This window comes from Somniosus microcephalus, chromosome 19, assembly GCF_052327205.1.
Source record: "Somniosus microcephalus isolate GS21.2 chromosome 19, FLI_Smic_1.0, whole genome shotgun sequence".
In the NCBI taxonomy this organism is placed as follows: domain Eukaryota; kingdom Metazoa; phylum Chordata; class Chondrichthyes; order Squaliformes; family Somniosidae; genus Somniosus; species Somniosus microcephalus.
In genome coordinates this window covers 39,972,094-39,994,109 of record NC_141005.1, presented here as the reverse complement: position 1 = coordinate 39,994,109, position 22,016 = coordinate 39,972,094, and the positions used below count along the sequence as shown (strand labels likewise).

The window sequence follows — 22,016 nt, the reverse complement described above, 5'->3', positions numbered from 1 at the left end:
CGCCTTAGTGAGACTCCAATAGTCCATTAATATTATCAGCAGTAAATCAGTCGGCTAATAATTATAAACCACTGATTTTAGGCCAAGCAACTCCCTCCGTTGTCATGGAATTCGTTCGGGTCACAATTGCTTTCTCTCTGACCTTCGCCCTTTCACCCGGCGGACGTCACTCAGCTTAGTGACAAGATGGCCGCTGAGAGGGTGGAATTGGATTTTGGGGATCGCCAACTGTTCGAGGAGTTTGAAGATTCAACGCCTTCTCACGTCCGTTTTACCGACTCCGAGGATGCGGGCGAGACGGAGGCTATGAGGAAGAAGCTGCAGGAATGCGAGGAGAGCGTAGGTTACCTGAAGGCGGAGAATATCCTTCCGTTTCAGGGAAATGTGACTCGCAAAATCAAACGGGGCGCCTCAGGAGCGATTGGCTCGTGTCGGAGAAGCCGCGTAAAGTAGACGGGATTAAACGGGGCAGAGCGGCCGTTTAACGGCGTTTGCTCGCTGCTCTCAAGCGTTCGCTAGTGGTCTGTGAGACCGCCGTTACCCGGTTTTTCAAATCTGATTTTGGTTTCGCTTCTTGGTTTGGTTTAACCGGATAGGCCCGGAGCACAGGCCTGCGATTCGTCTCATTGTAGCTTCGTTTTCGTTTCCTCGGGAATCCGACCGCAGCAACTTCCTGCACTGGAAAGGCGGTTTTTTTTTTTACCGCTCCCTGCGGAGTGGTTGTATGATTTTAATCTATTTAGTTTGGAACAAATTTAACTCGATCTAATTTTGGAGTAAGTACATTTGCGGCAATGCATGTGTTCATTCAGAATGGTTGTAAATTACGTTGTGTTGAAGCTTGCAACTTTTTTTCAGTCTCTATTACACCTGCAGAGTTTATTCACTTGTTCTGAAATAGCTTTTGATTAACCCGTTAACGGTTAATCTGTGGAATAATATACATAATTTGTATGTTTCAAAATCTTAAATGTCTGGCATTACTCCAAAACCATTGATAAATGTCGTAGTAGACTATATTGCTGCAATAAGGGTTCAGTTATGGAACATTCAGATTGCAAAATCAGCGTCAGTGCACCGTGTTAATTTATAGACCGTAAATCGGATGTGAAGGCCCGAACTTAAGCGGAGTGAGACTCCTTCCTCCAGGCCCTAACTCTGCATTCAGTCTGCATTTACGCTGTAATTGTAGCGTGGGTGCAACAGTTGTGTTAATGCACTTTAGGTCCTGATTTGAGACTGGCACCTGCTTGGAGATATGTGGAACTAGTGAACCCGAGTTATGCTGTTGGCTCCACAACGTTCTCTAGACAGACGCCACATAATCATACCATAAGAAGAAGGATACTAAGTACTGGTTAAATTCTAATGTTTAGCAGATTTCTCTGCTGACATTTAAGAAGATTAGAAATTAAGTTCGGCATGGGCCGAATGGCCGCCTTCCGTGCTGTAACCATTCTATGATTCGAAGTTCTGAGGCAGTCTGCTTGCTTAGCACTAGGTGTAGTCATGTAGCTGGTGCTAAAGCTGAAGGACTGAGACAACCTTCTTGAGCTGGTCTCACACCACTTACTAAAATATGAAATATTATCACTACATGCAGTTAATACTATATATTTTGCATTGGTGTAAAGCCAAAACTGAAAAATGTGTAGTAATATCTAGGAAAAATAAATCTGGCATTTTGTTTTTGGTGCCGCAATATTCTGGATGTTATGTACATATCTCTGTCCATTTCAAACGAGGATTATTGTAAATGCAAGGTGATTGGATGCAGTGTTTAAATTGTGTTTTTATACGGGTGTGAATGATGCTGGCTAGCATTATCATTTTATTGCGATTTGTGAGGTGTCAGTATAGGCCTTGGTGATTAAAGTTTGAAGTTAAGAGAAGGAAAACTAACATTATAGCTTTCTAGCCATTATTTAGCAAATAAAAGATTACAACTATTTACAGGATGGAGTGTGTGGTAAAAGATGGGTTGAATAGCGTACAAGTAGCTGAGTGTATTTTAATGTACAGTACTAGTAAAATATCATATGTCCTGACAGTACACTGGAAAAAGGTTTTTTAAGGGTTTGATCTTGAATGCTTATTGTCAGTATGTTTGAGGTTTTCACCTTAACAGTCAGTTAACATCAGGAACTGAGGAGGAAGTTGAACTTGCTGGCCCAGCCAAGGTAACATGAATATTAAGAGAGCCTAACATTTTGCATGTAACACTAGATAATGTCTGTATAATGTTTTCTGTAATTATGTAGAAATGAACAGCTGCATTTAATCACACAGATCATGTAATATTTTCCATTGTATACAATGCTATCTCCATACGTGTCAATGGATTGTATATAAATATTTGGCCAGTATTGTATTCTTGAGTTTTTCTTAGCTATTGATAGCTTAAAAGACTGCCATTACTTATAAACTAAGACATATTCATAGATTTTAGGACTTGAACTGGTTGCTTGGCATATTTGTGCAATGTAATAAGATTACATGGAGTAAATGTGATAAGTTTGGTTTGTGTTTGACTTTCAACGTAAATGTTAACTTGGATTGGATTCCATATTCTGCAAGTTTTAGAAGCTTTCATTAAACTTCTAACCTTTCTTTGTGCCAGTAAAATAGTTGTGAGTGACTCCAAAACAGATGGTCCAATGGTTCAGATCTTATTTATGAACAATAATATTTCAAAGTAAGTTTGAGTTTAAGCATCATCACTTTTTAAAGCTTTGTTTCCTGCTTTGCAGTATTTCCAGTTTGACACCAGCTACTCTGATTTGTGCACCAATTTAATTTCAGGCAGTTTCATCAAGAAATTGAAGATTTCATTACCGGTTTAACTGAAAAATATGAAAAAGAAACACAAAGTGACCCTGAAAAAACATCATTTAATGTGAAACCTCAGGTGAATAAATGGAATAAGTGAAATAATTTGAGAGAATACAGATTTTGTTCACAGAATTTTTGAAATGTTTATATAAAAATACATTTCTTTTCAGCCTTCAAGTGTGCTGCTAGAAGAGCACCTGAACGTGAAAACGTTAAATACAGTAAAGAGAATAAAAGATGCATTTCATGTAAGTAACAAATCCAAATATCATTATTTGTTTGAATTATTAAAAACCGTGGCTCAGAACTGAAGTCACAATCTCTGAGCCGTGCAGATCAGGAAGATCCAGGTTCGATCCCTGGTCTGTGCAGAGTTCGCTGAGCTCAGCCAGGGCAGTGGTAGGAGTGATGCAATTGGCAGCAGTACCCCTAGGTTAGGTAAGGACAAATCGACCAGGATTTCCACACCTACTTGCTATCCAGTAACTCCTGTTGCAAATACATGTGGATACCAGATGAGGACGGGATTAAGCTTGGTGCAGTGTGTGGCACAGTCAGATAGTCAATTGCCACTCACTGTCATGGCTCATTTGAATAATGGTCTCTTGGATGAGCTATCCGAGGGATCATGAATTCTATTCAAATTATTTAATCTTCTGAGGAGAAGTTCTGTGGCATTTCTCCCAGCACCAAAGATAGTCAAGCAGAACTCCAGAATATCTGAACGCGCAGCCTATATTATTCAACTGTGGTTCTTTCCATGGTCCTCGCAGTTTCGAAACGATTATCTCTGGCTCCAATTAAAACTTTCAGTATTGTTCCTAACTGGACATTAGCCAGTTTTTTTTAAATTCCGGAATTAATCAACACGGTACTAACTGCTATGTCGGGAATTTTTCACATATGAGATAGAGGGGGAAATTCTTATCTCCTTGTTTGAAGCTTTTTAATTTTGTACTCGTGCTTAGTTCTGTGCTCAGTCTTTCATCTGCCTTCTCTCTCAGCATTTTGCCTGGATCGTGTCCCCTCTCAATCTCTTCAGTGATTCTCTTCATAACTAAGTAACAGAAATATCACTCTTAGATTTTTCTGATCCCTCAGTAAAACATAATTTTTTTTTTTTGAAGGTAGTGTGGACAAAACTATACATGATATTCAAAATGTGGCATCACCAATCATCTATACAATGTTAAAGTAATTTGTCTTGACACATAATCACATACCTTTGAGATGCATCCTGATATTTGATTAGCTTTGTTGAGGGCCCCAAATTGATCATATTCTTTCAATGCATGGTCATTAATCTCCTTTAATTCTTTTTCTATTCCACCTTTTATTAATGTGCATTTCAAAACAGGATCTCTTCATCGTGTCTACAGATTCCATGTTTCCTGTTCAAACGTGCATTGTTTATGTTTAATGTATTTAGACTCATCACTTGATTTTTATAATTTGGTGTTGCCTGCAAATTTCATATTACATGCATTATCCTCTGCCATATTATTTGCATAGTGTTAACAGTAGGGAAACCAGAATTGATTCCTGAAAAATTCCAATATCCATTGCCCCTTTCTCCCACATGGCTTTTCCATTTATCAGCACCTTTTTTCTATTCCCAAGTCTGCTGTATTTAGAGGAATGTTGACAGCATCCTTTATAAACCTTATGACCATTTGCCTCACTACTAGTATTAGACTAAATTGGTTCATAATTTACTGGCTCATGTTTCATACTGTTTTTCAGAAATGGGATACAATTCAGTATCCTCCAAATGGCTCCAATCCTCGGATGCAGGTCCCATATTTGTGGAACTCCTAAAAATGTTGATCACAGCCATACCTAATTCCTCTTGTTTCTTTTAAGAATTCCAGGGTGTGTCCTATCTGGTCTAAGTACCATTAAAAGTTAATTTCTTGAATTTCTTTTCAATATATACTTCACTGACTTCTACCAGTATTATAGATTTCCGAGCCAGTGGTGAGATCCAGAATTGCACATAAGCTGTTTTTTATTTTGGTGATGTTTTATTTTTGATTTTGGGAGACCAATGTTTATGACCTGGCATTTACATGGCTAAATCTGGCTTCCTTATCCCTGTGGCAGACTGGGTCTGCTCGTCTGCTACCAGGATAAGGAAAGAATACTCAGTAGTTTAAATGCCAGGAGCTAGCTCATGGATGCCAGCCTCTTGGAATCCAAATTAAAACAGTGCCAGTATAAAATAAGTTCTAGTCTTCATTTGTGAAGAGCAATGTAAAGAATTTAACATGCCTACCATTTCTCAACACCTATGTTTCTGCCATGCTTAACCATCAAATGTCTCATCTGGTCTTTTATCACACCTACTACAGTGCATGTATAGCCAAAACATTTATTTGGATTCCAGTCTATAATCTAACTTTTCTATTGCTCTCATCTCTTCTGTATTCATTTTGATTATTGGAAACTAACATTTGCATGATTCTGAGTCCTAACCATTAATTGTTTTCTTGCATCATTTCATTTTGTGCTGGTGGACCATCCAAACTTTATTTTGTACACATTTGTCTGCAGTTTTAACTGATCTTAACCCCTTTACCTATGTAGAGTTAATTTATTATGGGAACCACTGAATTCAATGCAACTATTTCTAATAGTTTTATATGGGGACATGTTTTCACCTATTTTTCTAAGCACCGTGCACTATTCTACAGTTGAGAGGGCCAGCAGGTCATCTGCTCCCAGGTTCTGTTAATACTGCTATGAGGTGATCCCTCCAATGACTCCCTATTCCTGTGTGGGGAAAACACCCAATCTTTACTGTGTTGCTACTCTTCTATATATGACCTGGCTGAGATCAGGACCTGTTGGGGATGGGGGCAGCTCATATATCATATAGTACCCCATGGCTTTCTGCATTGATACATCAATGCACTATACACCAGATCTCCTCCTGCACTTGTATTTAATGAATCAACTGATCGGGTCACATCTGACTCAGTTTCTTTTAAGTTGGTTTCCAATGCTGATTATAAAGTTAACCACTGTTTATCCTTGTAGTCCTCTAGTAAACAAATATATTTTTGCAGACACTACAGTATTGCATACTGAGCCACTTTCTGTTAAAAGCACATTAATACTTGGATGGGCAGTACTGGACTTGACTGAGATTATTTTGTTCAGTATGCTGTTTCCAGCCTCTCTCTCTCTCTTAGCTGGACCGATGTTGCCACAGGAAAATGAATGCATAAGTATTAATTTCCTTTATACTTTGATAGTGGTATTTACACTAATTTATACAACAATAATTCTTACAATGTTCTTGTCTGAAATTGAGCTAGGTAATTTATAATACTAGTAATATGACAGTAGTTTCAATACAATTCGCAATTTTCCATGATCCAAAACAATCAGATTTTCTGTGTTCATTAAACATTGCAGTAAAATCTGGTATCTCCATTTGCACTTTAAAATATTTTGCCCTCCATACAAGGGCAATTCAGTTTTTTAAAATATAATGACGACCACAAAAGAATAGCAATCTGTACACCAGGTTTTAAATAATCTGATTTGGTGTCTGCCACAAGAGCTTTTTCTGTGTGCTACTTTAGAATAGTTGTTTAACATTCCAAGTATTACTGTGATTGTTGGGTTGCTTCCTTTTTTTCTGTGATTTGATTAGGTCCATTTTGATGATTACACTGTAGATACATTAAACATATGAACAGCGAATTTCTTGAACTTTAATGTGATAATTACTGCAGTAGCAAAACAAACTATCATTAGTCTTTTGCCAACTAGTACATATTAGGAAAGTTTTTGTAAATTGTTTTCATGCAGGTTGTGGGAAGCGTTCAGTACTTCACCAACTTTTGCCTTGACAAACTCGGACAACCATTGCTAAATGAGAATCCACAGCTGACAGATGGATGGGAAATACCCAAGTATCCTGCACACTGAATGGAAAGCTTCTACCTCAGTTGACTTGTTTATTGTCTATTAGATCAATATATCTTCTGAATTGATTCTGAACAGAATATAAAACCATCTGGATTTTTGCTAGCCATTAGAGATGTCAGTGTAATGTTATACTGTAATGAGAGTTTGGGAATAAAATATTTCTCATTCAGATGTAAATTTCTAAATGCAGCTAGTTAAATGCTGTAACTTTAATTTGTGGACTTCCAGATGTTTATAAATTTTAGCAGATAAGATGTTTTCCAATCTATTGGAAGTCTTGAAATCTATTTCACCGCATTATTCAAATAATACTCCTGATCTTCTGGAGAGGAGGAAAAATGAGGATTCAAGTGCAATGTGTACAATCATAACTTTTATTTTTCAAAACTTAAACTTGTATCTGGCTCAGACTGCTACTTTTATTTAAACAAAATTGTGCAAGGGCCACAGAACCATTAATGGTGAAAGTCAGATCTTAACGCAAACAGCTTTTTTGATCATCTTGACTTACCACATATAACCGCATTACTCTATACATTCATTAGTGTTTAACTTTTTGCACAGACTACATAAGTTTTCTTTACTGTGCAGATCACTTAACGGGTTTTTGCATGTTTGGAAACGTCTGTTCTGTAATAGGAGTGTTGCAATGTGATGTGCAGAACTCGTCAAATTATATTGTGGTCATCACCCAAGATCATAGTAATTATCATTACTCGGGTGGATGGAGTAGCTTAAGACGACTGTAATGGTCCAGATGCACAGGACTATAATTATTTTTCATGGAAAATGACCAGATTAATGGTGAGAGTTCTGCAGTTGTTGTAGCCCCTCAGTGCTTTTCTTCATATAAAGAAAATTGACCTGCTATTGAGCATGAGAAAATCTTGCAATGCTGCAAGTTTATTAAGGCCAAGAAGCTTATTTAAACATATAGGTTTTTGTGGAAATGAGTAATTCCTGAATGCATTGTAAAGATACCAACAAGTCTTCACCCAAGTTGTATCCTTAGATGGACAAGAAGTGGAAATGAAAGCTAAGCGGTATGTATAAATGCATGGGCTTCAAATCTTTCATTGAAATAGATATTCAAATAGGTTCTTTTGTTGAAATGCACTATTAACTTAAGAAAAAAACACATTTTGTATCAAATAGGCCAAAGCCTTGTTGTTTCAACTGTGGTTTAACAGAGCATCAGTTAAAAGACTGTCCAAAGGTAAGACCATTGTGACTTTGTAATGAGATCTTGTTCTAGATGGGCAACAGTTGCACACAGCAAGGTCATGTAGAGGTCAACAATTTGTTTGCTTATTCTTTCATGGGAACTTATTTTACATCAAGGTGCACATGTTTCTGTGAATATGACGAACGTTTTTTTCCTGCTTAATAACTGGGCTAAACACCAGCTTACTTGAGCTATAGTACTTGGCCCATTTATAGTACTCCGTCTTGGCTCCGTGGTAGTAAGCGCGCCTCCTGAGACAAAGCTGTGGATTCAAGCCCTGCTCCAGAACTTGAATGCACAATCTAGGCTGACAAATCGGCGAAGAGGTGCTGCTTTGTCGGAGGTACTGTCTTTTGGATGAGATGTTAAACTGAGGCCCTTCTCCCTGCTCAAGTGGACTTAAAAGATCTTGGCAATGCTCAGAGAAGAGCAGGGAGTTCTTCTGCTGTCCTGAGTTTCAGTCCTCCCTCAACTGACACCATCAAAACAGTTTAACTGGTTATCTCATTTGTTGTTTGTGGGACCTTTGCTGTATGCAAATTGGCTGTGAAATGATTTGGGACATCTTGACATAAAAGGTGCCATATAAATTTTTTCCTTCATTGCAGTATTTTGATAGATTAATAATTTAGAAAACAAATTCAACATTTCTAATGGGAAATGCTATCTGTGGGCTCCCTTGGTAGTTTACTGGATAAATGTACTGCATGGTGTGGTATGGAGCAACAGATGCTGAAATTAGTCTCTGTTGAGGCAGTGTTTAGGGTGAGGGGCACGGGCAGGCACTACAGTTTGCCTCTCTGCCCCATGGTTGCTGATCAATGATCAATTGACCCCCACTGTAAAATGCATGTGTGTGGAAATGGGGTGAGGATACGATCAGTTCGGTTGTAATATTGCCTGCTGATACTCACTTTATGCTTGCGTGTGAAGAATTGTTGTATGGTCGAGGTACTGGAGATCTGTTGGCATTCATAAAATGTTACCCCAGCATATGTCAGGAGAGGAGGCCAACAAAATTATTTGGCGAGGAATGCAATTTGGAGGCAGTCTTTTCTTAAATTGACTGATCTTCAAAGAGGGGCAAGTGAAACTGAAACCTTTGGTGAATTTTTGATGACAATGAATATATAAAAAATAGGCTTCTGCATTTTCCACCCTTAAAATTCCCAACAGCATGAATTTTCATATTTTTACATTTTCATGTGCAATTGTTATTAACTATAAAATAACTAATGTTCATATAATCTTTGAATTGACTTTATAGCCACGCGATCTTGCTCGTATTAGTGAAAAAAGGAAAGAGTTCATGACACTGGCCGGTGATACACCTCATTCAGGCTCTCAACAGCGGTATCATGCAGAGAGGTTTGAAAAGTTCAAACCGGGTGTTATCAGGTAAAAACACTTAGATTGGATTATCATAGAATCATATAGCACAGAAGGAGGCCATTTGGCCCATCGTGCCTGTGTTGGCTCTTTGAAAGAGCTATCCAATTAGTACCACTCCCTTGCTCTTTCCCCACAGCCCTTCTGTGGCAGGATATGCTGAAGGGAATTACCACAGTCTGCCCCTTGCTTATGTAACAATGCTGTTGCTTTCAAAATGGCATATCATTCTATTTCCCCACCTCCAAGAAAATAAATAACTGCTTTTATGCAGTAAGCTGCCTATTTTCATTACTGATTTTTGTCTAGCAAACCGTCATTTACAAAATCCCCAGGAATATCTGTTCAACCATGAAACTGTAAACGTCCCCTGGAATGTCTTGTTGCCAGCTACAGATACTAATATTTATTGTTCATAGCATTGAATAATGTTCATTAACTCATGGGTTTTTGTTTAACTTAATCGGTTCTGCAGCGTAGAACTTAAAGAAGCTCTGGGGATGACGGATGAAACTCTCCCACCATTTATCTATCGGATGCGGCAATTGGGTTATCCACCAGGATGGTTGCTCGAGACTCAGCAAGAGACTTCCGGGCTTGCTTTATATGATGGAAAAGGTGACGCATTTCAAATCTGAACTTTGTAAATATGTAGATACTAGAAGTGTATGTGATATGTATAACACTTTCTGATAAATGTATTGGGGCATCTTTCCCTTTTTTGCAGTGCCATATGGTAATTTTGCTTTTTAAGTTAGCTTGCACTTACTGGATACTTGGAAAAACCCCACAATACTCCTTCCAGTTAATGTCTCGGATCATTCTGTTGTAGGATATGCTGAAGGGGGTTACCACAGTATGCCCCTTGCTTGTGCTGTTGAACATGTTAAATGTTTACTGGGTGCCACATTATCAATCATTTAAAATGCATTTTTGGGAAACTAAATTTGGACAGCAATGGGAAAAATCTGAGACCAGCGAGAAACACTTTTTACTGCTGGTACATAACCACAGAGTTGACTTGAATTCATAACGATATTCCCATTGTTAGACAAGAATGCTTGGTCATTCACCACTTTGCACCACTGAAAGATGTGCTGTTCACCTCAGTGACTCCGTTTATTAAGCCAAACATCACCGATTAGAAACAGCTTGCCAATTAAAATGTTTTAGTTGGTAGCCCCCATCAAATACGTAATTCTCCTCGAATTTTTTGTTCCTTTTTTTTGTACTTGAGCTGGTAAATGTACTTGTCTAATTGCCTGAACAGTGGCTAAAATTCTGACATTGTGCTTTTTTTTTTTTAAGTGGCCTCAGATTTTTCCATTGTAAGAAAACTATCTGTCAACCTATTGGCATGCCATCACAGAGTGGCAAGGTGCAAGTTTTGCATAGTTTTTTTTCTTGGATATACTGCTGCAGAGTTTTTTTAACCGAATAACTTTGGAAATTTTGTCCACTGTTCTTCTCTACTGGAGGCCCTTGACTCCCTTACTGCAGTATGGCTCCACAGGCAGTGGTTTCCTTCCAGTACTTCAAACAAGTGGCTATTATTCACCTGTGAATGTTGAGTGTCGGCAATATATCTGACTATTGAATCCGTTGTCATCAAACCCTAACCTGTCTTCACCCAGCACCCCCACACGTATACTTCTGGTTGGAATTGATAGCAATCAGTAAAAAGCTGCCTCTAGGAGAGCCAGAAAAAGTGTTTTTCATTTGTTCTTGTGATATGAGTGGCACTGGCGAGCCTGCATTTTTTTTGCTTATCCCTAGTTGCCCTGAGAAGATGGTAGTGTGTCTTCTCCTTGAACTGTTGTGACCTGAGTATTGGATGGTGTTCCCATGATTGCGTTAGCTGGGGAATTTCAAGATTTTTACCCAACAACAATGAAGAAAATACAGTTTTTGTCAAAGTCAGGATGTGTGACTTGTTTAAAAGCAATATAATTTCACCAAAATTTAAAAGAAACTGAATATCTCATGCCTTACTAATGAAGGTTTTGTACACTATTCTGAAAGTTGAGCCTGCTGACTTTTTGTCAGGACACAGTTTAACACATTTTAACAGTTGTCTTTTTTTATATATAGATTCTAGTGATGGTGAAATGGAGCATGACAAACAACATCTAAAAACTCGCCTTCCATCCTATGACACAAGTAAACTAATAGATTATGCAGGATTCAATGCTGTCATTCCAAAAGGGATTCAGGATGTAAGCATTGCACTTGGTATACTCCAATCTGTTTCTTCCCCACCATACCCCTAGTTTCTTCTGTCCTTTTCCAAATATGCTGGTTAATGCTGGACTTTTCCAGGCACTGGCCAACCATTTGATACCTTTTCAGCCTAGATGGTGAGTGCTACCAGGCAGTTTGACCATGGAGCATCACAGTCTTGTCATTGGCTCAATTGTCCAAAAGGAGTCACTGAAGTTATTAAAAGCAAGGTCCTGGTTTGCATTTTTTTCTGTTGGCTTCAGGGCTAATTGTGTTCCTAGCTGAGAGCAGCTAGCCCAACACAGACCAGGAATCAAAACTTTCATCTTCCTGGTCCTTATGGCCAAATGCTACATTAAGTGGTGTATTCATCAACTGAGCTATCACACGATTCTCAATCAATGTTCAAGCAGTATCTGCCTTCTCCAACACTTTTTAGTATTAGCATTCAGCAAATGTAATTAAAAAAAAACTTTTATCCTTTTTGTCCACCCAGTGCCCCATTCTCCTCTCTTTTTATGATTTGTGAACTTTCATACCAAGAACAATTTTGGAACGTCAACCATTTGAATGATTCTGTGAATCAGATGTTCTGAAAGTAGTCTATAGATTCAATTCCCCATCAAAAGAACAGCAGTGTCATGGTTTTCTCAGTATCCGCTCTTAACCTTGGTATACAGTTTGCAGTACTTAGATTCAAACCTTATTCCACAACATTAAAACAACATGAAACAAGCCTTTTGCTGTTTGACCACTAGCGTGAGGCAGTGTTAGCTGGGGAAGTTCTAGTGTAATTAACTTTTTTATTGCTTCAGGATAAAAAGTTTATTTAAAACACTTGTAGAAAAAGTATGTAATAAAATTCAGCAGTTCTGGTTGCTCTCCTCATAGTGGTTATTTTGCTTCACTACACTTGTCTGTGAAACAAATTTTAACTCTTGCTACTGTAATCACTGCTGTAATTAAGTTGCAACAGGGATGATTTTATTTATGCATTGATGACTGCCTCAAGTTTTTTCTAGTTTGTTTTGGTTATTATATTTTATGTTGTCACTAGGAATGGAGGCTGTATGGTTCAATTCCAATGCAATCCCATCATCTGAAGGAACACTTTGCACATCAATTGAATGCTGATTATTACACAGTAAGTTTAACATTTCACCTTTCGTCCCTTGCATTTGCTTTTTGTGTTGATTCGAATTTCTGGTTCAGTCATCTTTTTAAATTCGAAACTCTGGTAATTGCAAATTCACAAGAGTAGAAGGTAAATGGCTAAAATGACTAACCTGCCATGAAACAGGGATCAAAACTACAACTTGGTCAATATGATTCAGTGCAGCACTAGTTTCACATCTAGCCACTAAGCTGCCAGAACACCATCAAAAATTCTCATCCTTGGTTTACATATCCCTCCATGGCCTCGCCCCTCCCTATTTCTAATCTCCTCCAACCCCACAACCCTCCAGGATATCTGTGCTCCTCTAATTCTGGCCTCTTGATCATCCCCCGATTCTTAATCGCTCCACCATTGTTGGCCATGTCTTCAGCTGCTGAGGCCCTAAGCTCTGGAATCCCCCCCCCCCCCCCCCCCCCCCAAAAAACCTCTGCCTCGCTACCTCTCTCCTCCTCCTCCTTTTAAGATGCTCCTTAAAACCGACCTCTTTGACCAAGATTTTGGTCATCTGCCCTAATATCTCGTTATGTGGCTTGGTGTCAAATTTTGTTTGATAACGCCCCTGTGAAGCGCCTTGGGACGTACTATGTTAAAGACACTATATAAATACACGTTGTTGTAAGGCACCAGATAGAGCGCAGGTTTGCATCTCTGAGTGGAAAGGCATTGATCAGAGGCCAGCCACTTCCCAGCAGCCATGTCCTGTCAGACAGCTGTTGCACACTTCCTAATGAAGTATACAAGGGTTCTAAGAGCAGGTTTTCTATGGCGAGCTGCCTTAACCTGGATTGACCAAGAAAATTTTGTGCAACTTCAATTTTTCTGAAATCGATGTTACAGTTGCTTGACATTTGACAGAGGGCAATAAAACTTGTTAAAACTGCTCTCATTGTTAAAACCTAATTCACTGAATTATTTCAATAAGCAATTTTAAATCTATTTATAAAGGACCTGCAGGAGTGAATTGGGTATAGATTGTGTCTCAGAATTTTTAAGTACAGAAGGAGACTGTTCAGCTGAAAGAGCTATTCACTTAATCTCATTCCCTTGCCCTTTCTCAATATCCTTAAGATTTTCAGCTATTTATCCACTTCACTTTTTAAAAGCTATCATGGATAATGCTTCCACCACTGTTTGTGAGGACATCGTGCTCATAATTTTATACACCTCAATTAGATCTCTTAACTTTCTATTCCAATGAAAAGAGCCCCACTTTCTCTCGTCTGTGCTCATGCATCTCGCGTTGTTTACTTTTTCCCCAAAATGAGTTATGTGACTTCACCTGTAAAATGATGTCCAGCGCTTTAAAAGCAACTGTTTTAGAAACCATGCAACCCACACTGTATAAACAATTGAAAATATTCCACACTCAAAGTTAAATATAATTTAAGATACTTAATTAAATATCCAAATGTTGAGACTGGTTCATCTCTCTTTTTTAATATATAATAGAAACCTGTATTATGTATTGTGAGACACCTGCTTAGTGGACAACTGAGATAGTGATCCAAACAGACCAGGAAGGTGCAGTGTTAAATGTTCTCTTTTTCCTGAGATAACTGATCTCTGCTGTGGCATCAGACACAGTTATAGTTGGCCTCTATGCACCTGGGAGGAAACAAATCAACAGAATTCCCATTACTAATCACTATCCACAACCTTTATTGGAAAGTGCATATGTGTTGACATCAGGTGAAAAGATTGAGCTCAGATGAGAACGCCCCATAATCAAATAGTCCACCAATGCTCACTATCTTGGCTCGTACATGAGGAATGGCCATTTTGGGTGAGGTACCCAAGCACTAAGCACCTGTGAAACTGTACCTTAGCATGAGACAATATGAATGAGGAGATGAAAACATTGTGGAGCAGAGCAATTTTAATACTCATAAGAAATAGGAGCAGGAGTAGGCCCTTCAAGCCTGCTCCGCCATTCAATGAGATCATGGCTGATCTTCTACCTCCACTCCATTCACCGGCCCTATCGCCATATCCCTTGATGCCCTTACTAGTCAGAAATCTATCGACTTCTGTTTTGAATGTACCCAGTGACTGAGCCTCCACAGCCCTCTGGGGTAGAGAATTCCAAAGAATTCTTCTCCTCTCAGTCCTGAATGGCCTACCCTTTATCTTGAGGCTGTGGCCCCTGGTTCTAGACTCCCCAGCTAAGGGAAACATTCTCCCAGCATCCATCCTATCAAGCCATGTAATAATTTTGAATGCTGCTTTTTAAGCATTAATGTAAAGTAGAAGCACTAATTTTATGTAACTGACCTAACTTAATGGCAATTCTTATTTCTCCCTAGACTAAAAACAGTTCAAACAAAAGGGGTTCGGATGCTGACTCGAGCCTTCGCAGTGTCAAGAAGCGCAGGTCTGAAGAAATAGATACAAATGTGTATGCTTTTGACATGGACATAGATTCAGGTACAGCACTTAAATATGTTCATATCTCTTATCTTTTTGGTAAGCAACATGAAATAAAATGGTCATTCCCTTCCAAGAAAATATGGTGGTTAAAGCCTTGGATCCGATGGTTTAGAGGGTTTCTATACCAATACAAAGTATTGAGATGCAAGTTTCTTCATCTGAAGAGGTCTTGATTTCAACTGTTTTATTTAAAAAAAAGGTTGGGGGGGGGGGGGGTGCGGGGGAGGTAAAAGATGCCAAAATTGAGCTCCAGTGCTTTCCCAATAGTTAGAAAATGGCAGATCATTTTTGTTGTTGCATGTTTCCCAGCTGTAAGCTGCTAGGGTTATAGATAGAGGCCTGGGAGTGGGTTATCTATCTATGCTCTTGACCAATAGACTAAATTAAGAGTAAAGATAGTGGATGGAGCAGTTTATGTATATTAGAATATTTTGCTATATAATTGTAAACATTTAAAATGATTCAGATATTTTTAAGTTCATGGAAACTCGGGATCACCTTTTGTTTTGGAGAAATTGCATACTTTGAGCTAGAAGAAGGTACTTCCAGGACACTTTACAAATAAAGATTGCTGCATGTGAGATACATAGGTAAATTTATGTTCATAAGAGCGTAGTTCCGATTCAATCTGCCTGTAAAGAAAGAAAGTCTTGCATTTAGATAGCGCCTTTCACGACCACTGGATGTCCCAAAGCACTTTATAATGAAGTACTTTCGAAGTATAGTCACTATTGTAATGTAGGTAACGCGGCAGCCAATTTGCGCACCGCAAACTCCCACAAACAGCGATATGATAATGACCAAATAATCTGTTTTTAATGACGCTTTGGGACATCCAGTGGTCGTGAAAGGCGCTATCTAAATCCAACTATAAACATTGGCCAGGATACAAGGGATAACTCCCCTGCTCTTCTTCAAAATAGTGCTATAGGATCTTTTACGTCCACTTGAGAGAGCAGATGGGGCCTCGGTTTAATGTCTCATCCAAAAGACGGCACCTCCGACAGTGCAGCACTCCCTCATCACTGAACTGGAGTGTCAGCCTAGATTTTTGTGCTCAAGTCTCTGGAGTGGGATTCTCAACTTTCTGACTCCGAAGTGAGGGTGCTACCAACTGAGCCATGGAACTGTTCCACGTGTGGGTAATATTACACACTCCTCTCACTCACTCTCTCACACTCTCTCTCGCTCTCACTCACTCGCTCTCACTCTCTCACTCTCACACTCACACTCACACTCACACTCACTCACTCACTGAAACTTTGTAGAAAGCAAAGCCAGATCTCCTGGGGTGTCCTATTCCATCAACATGCCAGTGTGCATATCTTGGGTCTGAATGTATTGAGGCCTATTTAAAGAGAAACCTCTTGGGACAAAAATGCAGCATTTCCATCTGAGTCAGTTTATTGATCTAAAAAAAAAAAAAAAATTATTGGTGCAGTAGCTGTAGGGTGAATTTTGGTTTCTGTTCATTTTTTCTGCATGGTATCAGAATATCTATTTCCAACGGGGCAGGCCTTAAAGTCAATTAATATGCAGATGTAAATGAGTACATATGTAGCTGGTTCCTGTTTAAATGGTCAAGCTTTTATTTGAAATTTCTGAACCACGGGTTCCAGACTTGTTCCACTAGTATTATCTATCGAATTGTAGCCAGAGAATCACCTGTTTCTCTTCCCACTCCCACACCGTTGTCTCTGGAATCCCCCAAGGATCTATCCTTATCTCTCTTCTATTTCTCATCAACATGCTGCCCCTCGGCGACATCATCCGAAAACACACCCAGTTCCACATGAACGTTGACCACACTCTGCTCTATCTCATCACCACCGCTCTTGACCTCTCCACTGTCACTGATTTGTCACACTGCTTGTCCGACATACAGTATTGGATGAGCTGAAATTTCCTCCAACTAAATATTGAGAAGACAGAAGCTATTGTCTTTGGTCCCTCTTACAAACTCCATTCCCTGACCACCGCTTCCATCCCTCCCCCTGGTGTCTGACTGTTCACAACCTTGGTGCTGTTTGACCCCGAGATGAGCTTCCGACCACATAGCTGCTCCATCGTCAAGACTGCCTACTTCCATCTCTGTAATGTCGCCCGACTCTGACCCTAGAGTCATAGTTATACAGCACAGAAAGAGGCCCTTCGACCCATCGTGTCCGCGCTGGCCATCAAGCCCTGTCTATTCTAATCCCATTTTCCAGCACTAGGTCCGTAGCCTTGTATGCTATGGCGTTTCAAGTGCTCATCTAAGTGCTTCTTGAATGTTGTGAGGGTTCCTGCCTCTAGCACCCTTTCAGGCAGTGAGTTCCAGATTCCAACCACCCTCTGGGTGAAAAAGTTTTTCCTCAAATCCCCTCTAAACCTCCTTCCTGCCCCTTACCTTGAAACTATGCCCCCTGGTTATTGACCCCTCTACTAAGGGGAAAAGTTTCTTTCTATCTACCCTATCTATGCCCCTCATATAATTTTGTACACCTCAATCAGGTCCCCCCCTCAGCCTTCTCTGCTCCAAGGAAAACAACCCCAGCCTGTCCAGTCTCTCTTCATAGCTGAAGCGCTCCAGCTCAGGTAGCATCCTGGTGAATCTCCTCTGCACCCTCTCCAATGCAATCACATCCTTCCTATAGTGTGGCGACCAGAACTGCACACAGTATTCCAGCTGTGGCCTAACTAGCGTTTTGTAGAGCTCCATCATAACCTCCCTGCTCTTGCCTTCATTAGCCGAGGCATAGAATATAAGTATCCCATATGCCTTTTTAACCACCTTATCTACCCGTCCTGCTGCCTTCAGGGATCTATGTACATGCACACCAAGGTTCCTCTGTCCTTCCTAGGGTCCTACCATTCATTGTGTATTCCATTTGCCACTGTTCTGCCCATCTAATCAACCCATCTACAGGAAACTTTCTGGTATCCGGCACGGACGGGACCGAGCTGGTGCCGTCTATCAACAATGCCGGAGAATCGAGCACTATAGTTAAAAGATACGGAGCTCAGCGCTCTGTCTAAAGCAACAAACCCTGTTGCTTAGCTTCAAAACAATCAGCACAGCTTGCAAGCGTCTCTGTAGCTTAGCAACAGCTTCAGTTAGACGCTTGCACAGCCAGAAATGAGTAAAAAAAAAGTAACTAAGTAAAAAAAAGTTATCTGAACCGACTCTTGAATTTTGCCGGTTAACCGACATTTCCGGTTATTTAGTGGCCAGTTAATCGAAAGTTTCCTGTATATCGTCCTGTAGCCTGAGGCTTCCCTCCTTGCTGTTTACCACTCCACCAATTTTCGTGTCATCTGCAAACTTACTGATCATACCTCCTACATTCATATCGAAATCATTAATGTACACTGCAAACAGCAAAGGACCCAGCACCGATCCCTGCGGTACACCACTGGACACAGGCTTCCAGTCACAAAAACAACCTTCAACCATCACCCTCTGCCTCCTGCCACCGCTTATCTGCTGAAACACTTATCTATTCCTTTGTTACCTCTAGACTTGACTATTCCAACGCACTCCTGGCTGGCCTCCCATTGTCCACCCTACATAAACTTGTGCTCATCCAAAACGCTGCTGTCTGTATGTTAACTCGCACCAAGTCCCGTTCACCCATCACCCATGTGCTTGCTGATTTACACTGGCTCCTGCTCAGACAACACAATTTTAAAATCCTCATCCTTGTTTTCAAATCCCTCTCTGTCTCTGTAACCTCCTCTAGCCCTACAAGCCTTTGAGATCTCGGAGATCCTCCAATTCTGGCATCTTGTGCATCCCTGATTTTAATCGCTCCCCCGTTGGCAGCCATGCTTTCAGCTGCCTTGGCCCTAAGCTCTGGAATGCCCTCTGTAAACCTTTCCGTCTCTCTACCTCTCCTCCTTTTAAGATGCTCCTTAAAATCTACCTCTTTGACCAAGCTTTTGGTCATCTGTCCTGATATCTCCTCCTGTGGCTCAGTGTCATTTTTATTGATAAAACTCATTAAGCTCCTTGGGACTTTTTGCTACGTTGAAGGTGCTATATAAATGCAAATTGTTGTTGCTGTTTAATACTGTAAAAAGCAGCCTAACTATAATTAAGAATGCTTTGGTTTGTTAATGTTTTTGTTAGTTCTGACGTGTCTTCAAAAGATCTTAAACTAGTCGGTCAAATTGCATGGCACCATTCGAAGAACCAAACCTGCCTGGGGTTGATGATTTTGATTGCCAGCTCTGTGGCCAGAGCCTCCAATTGGGGGTTTATCTGCAGTTGCTGAGCCCAGCCAATCAGTCAACAGCTAGGGCTTGTTTAACTCCATAGTAGCATTTCACCCAAGTAAAAAGGAAACATTGATTTTCAAGGTTCATTTGTATGTTGAGAGATAGCTCAGGGAAAAATGTCTCTTGTTCAAATATATATATATCGAAGAGGATATTCATATCTTAACTTTTGTAATGAATACTATTCATTTACCTGTTGCATGTTACCTAAATTTTGTTTGTAGCAAGAGTTGTATATTTAGTCCGCCTACCAGAGATGAAGAGAATCACGTGGCAGCATCTGATACATTCCAACAAGCTGGTGTACTCTGGCAGGGATTCTGCATTTGATCTCTGGGTCTTGCTATTGCTTACCGAGATGTTGGGGTGTGAAAGGCACTCCCCAGATTGTAGTGGGTATGAGGTCTGCTTAAAGCAGTGGTTATTTGCGCTGAACCGGAGTGAAAAATCAAGTGCAATTATCCCAGTACTTTTTTTTTAAATCTATATTTTTCCAGCAGGTACTGAGCCAAATTTGTAAGACAAATGTTCTCATTGCCATTGTCTTTGGCTGTACCCTGGTATTGACTGGAGGCTGTGTGGGGGTGAGGTGGGAGCATATCTCCTTTTGTCCCTTTTTCATCACCCCCACCCCCCCCATTAGATATTTGTCCTCCTTTTAGCATATGCTATTCCCCAGTGAAGAGGGTGGACCATCTTTCTGTCAGTGCTATTCTGAAAACTGCTTCCATATGAAACCACTGTAAATTACACTCTGCAGGCTCTGCTTTTTCATTCTGTTCTATGCTAATGTTAGGAAGACTTTGTGGTTGTAAATATCCTGGTCTGAGGCACCAAACTAACTTAACTGGCCTTTATGCAGCACAGTATCAATGACATGTCCTTGATAGTTGATTATAAGATTACTGGATAACCAGATGTACCCAAGAAGCAAGATTATCGTGAAATATTGTGTCGCCTAATAGGGTTCAGTTTTGCTGCTGTATATTACCTCTACTTTATTTCTCCTGCAGGTTCAGAAACACCACCAAGGCCGTTCCAACTTGTGCCACCCGTACCTCCTGGTTGCCCATTAACTTTGTCTCCCCCTCCTCTACCTAAAGGAACACCTCCTTCTACACCACCTACATTTGTCCCACCTGCACCACCTACTCCAACACGCCCCCCACTTCCAAAAGATACTCCTCCCTCTACTCCTTCAAATTGCTCTCCAGCAGGACATTCATTGGAAGAAAGAAGTGCACAAGCTGCAACTGCTGAGATTGTGGATAAAACTTTGGATGCAGATGTCTTGTCATTGGAAGAGTTGGAAGAACAACAGCGGTTGATCTGGGCTGCATTGGAGCAGACTGAAAGTACTAACAGTGAGACAGAAGGTCCTTGTGATTCTCCTTTAACCAAGAATTCTGCAAATTCCTCACCAGCAATAAATCCACCTGACCACCGCATGGAAATTGAATCTAATGACAAAATGGGGACAATTGAAAATAATCTGGTGAGTCCAAGTGCTGAAGCATCTTCAGTTGATTCTAGAGATGAACAAATCAATTTGGTGGGACACACTTCGCACAGGGGAGAGAGCACTCAACCTGAGAATTCCGGAATGGAAATAGAGGGCAGTAGAACCATTCAAGATTCTACCTCAACACCTGAAGCATCTATTGGAGGAAACCAAGTATGTTTAGAGAAAACCGATGGGTCCATCACCAGTGCTACTGTTTCAGAAGCACAACAGGAGAATAGGATCTCTTCTGTGCCTGACGTGAGTAAATTTGCTACTGGAATCACACCTTTTGAATATGACAATCTTTCCGAGGCAACCGGAACTTACCTCAAACTCAGGAGCTTACTGAAGAATTCTCCAAGAAACAAAATGAAAAAGAAATAAATATCATTATCAAAAAAGTACTGAAACTTTCAGATCCAAGGCTTCCAAGTCATGATATGACCATGTACTATATTGGAGCTTTTTTCACTAAGACCTCATTTCAACAGTTTGTGGCAGAGCTGGTGTAAACACATCAAAAAATGTGGAGTCAGTGCTATTTTAATATGTAGGGTTGGTAATGAGTGAAAACTTGTCTGGTGTTACAGAAAGAAGCTTTTCTTGTGTAATATTCATTTTCAAAGAGGCACTGTTGAAATTTGTCCTTCAGGCATGGTCTCAGAATTTTTCCGACGTGGATTTAAGTGTACAGTGGGTTTTTAGTCATTTCTTGTACATCAAATTTTTTGTTTATATAACTGAATACACATTTTTTTGATATTACCAATGTAATTTTATATAATATACTGCCAGGGATTTTAATGTACAGTATTTTAAATTCTAATAACTGATCATTGAAATTGTCAGGGATTACCAGGGCTGTTTTCAGGTATTTTATGAATATCCACATATGCTTTAGTTTTTTAAAGCTGCTTCTACCTTTGTAACGCCATTCTTTGCAAGAAGTATACAGCCTTGGATTACGGGAATATGATGAACAATTCTAAGACATGTTTTAGTATTTTGTGACTGCATTAAATGGCATAGAAATTTGCAGGAAA

General features: G+C 39.9%; 1 protein-coding gene across 1 annotated transcript; it reads left to right on the top strand.

The window, feature by feature from the left end:
- The first annotated feature begins 97 nt into the window (after positions 1-97).
- zcchc8 (zinc finger, CCHC domain containing 8) lies at positions 98-22,016 on the top strand. Its single transcript, XM_085961667.1, has 14 exons — positions 98-363; positions 2,140-2,180; positions 2,621-2,695; positions 2,803-2,908; positions 3,003-3,080; positions 6,652-6,755; positions 7,749-7,814; positions 7,927-7,987; positions 9,264-9,394; positions 9,861-10,003; positions 11,477-11,601; positions 12,663-12,749; positions 15,086-15,206; positions 20,483-22,016. Exons 1-14 carry the CDS (start codon positions 187-189, stop codon positions 21,355-21,357), a joined length of 2,190 nt encoding a protein of 729 aa, XP_085817793.1. The 5' UTR covers positions 98-186; the 3' UTR covers positions 21,358-22,016.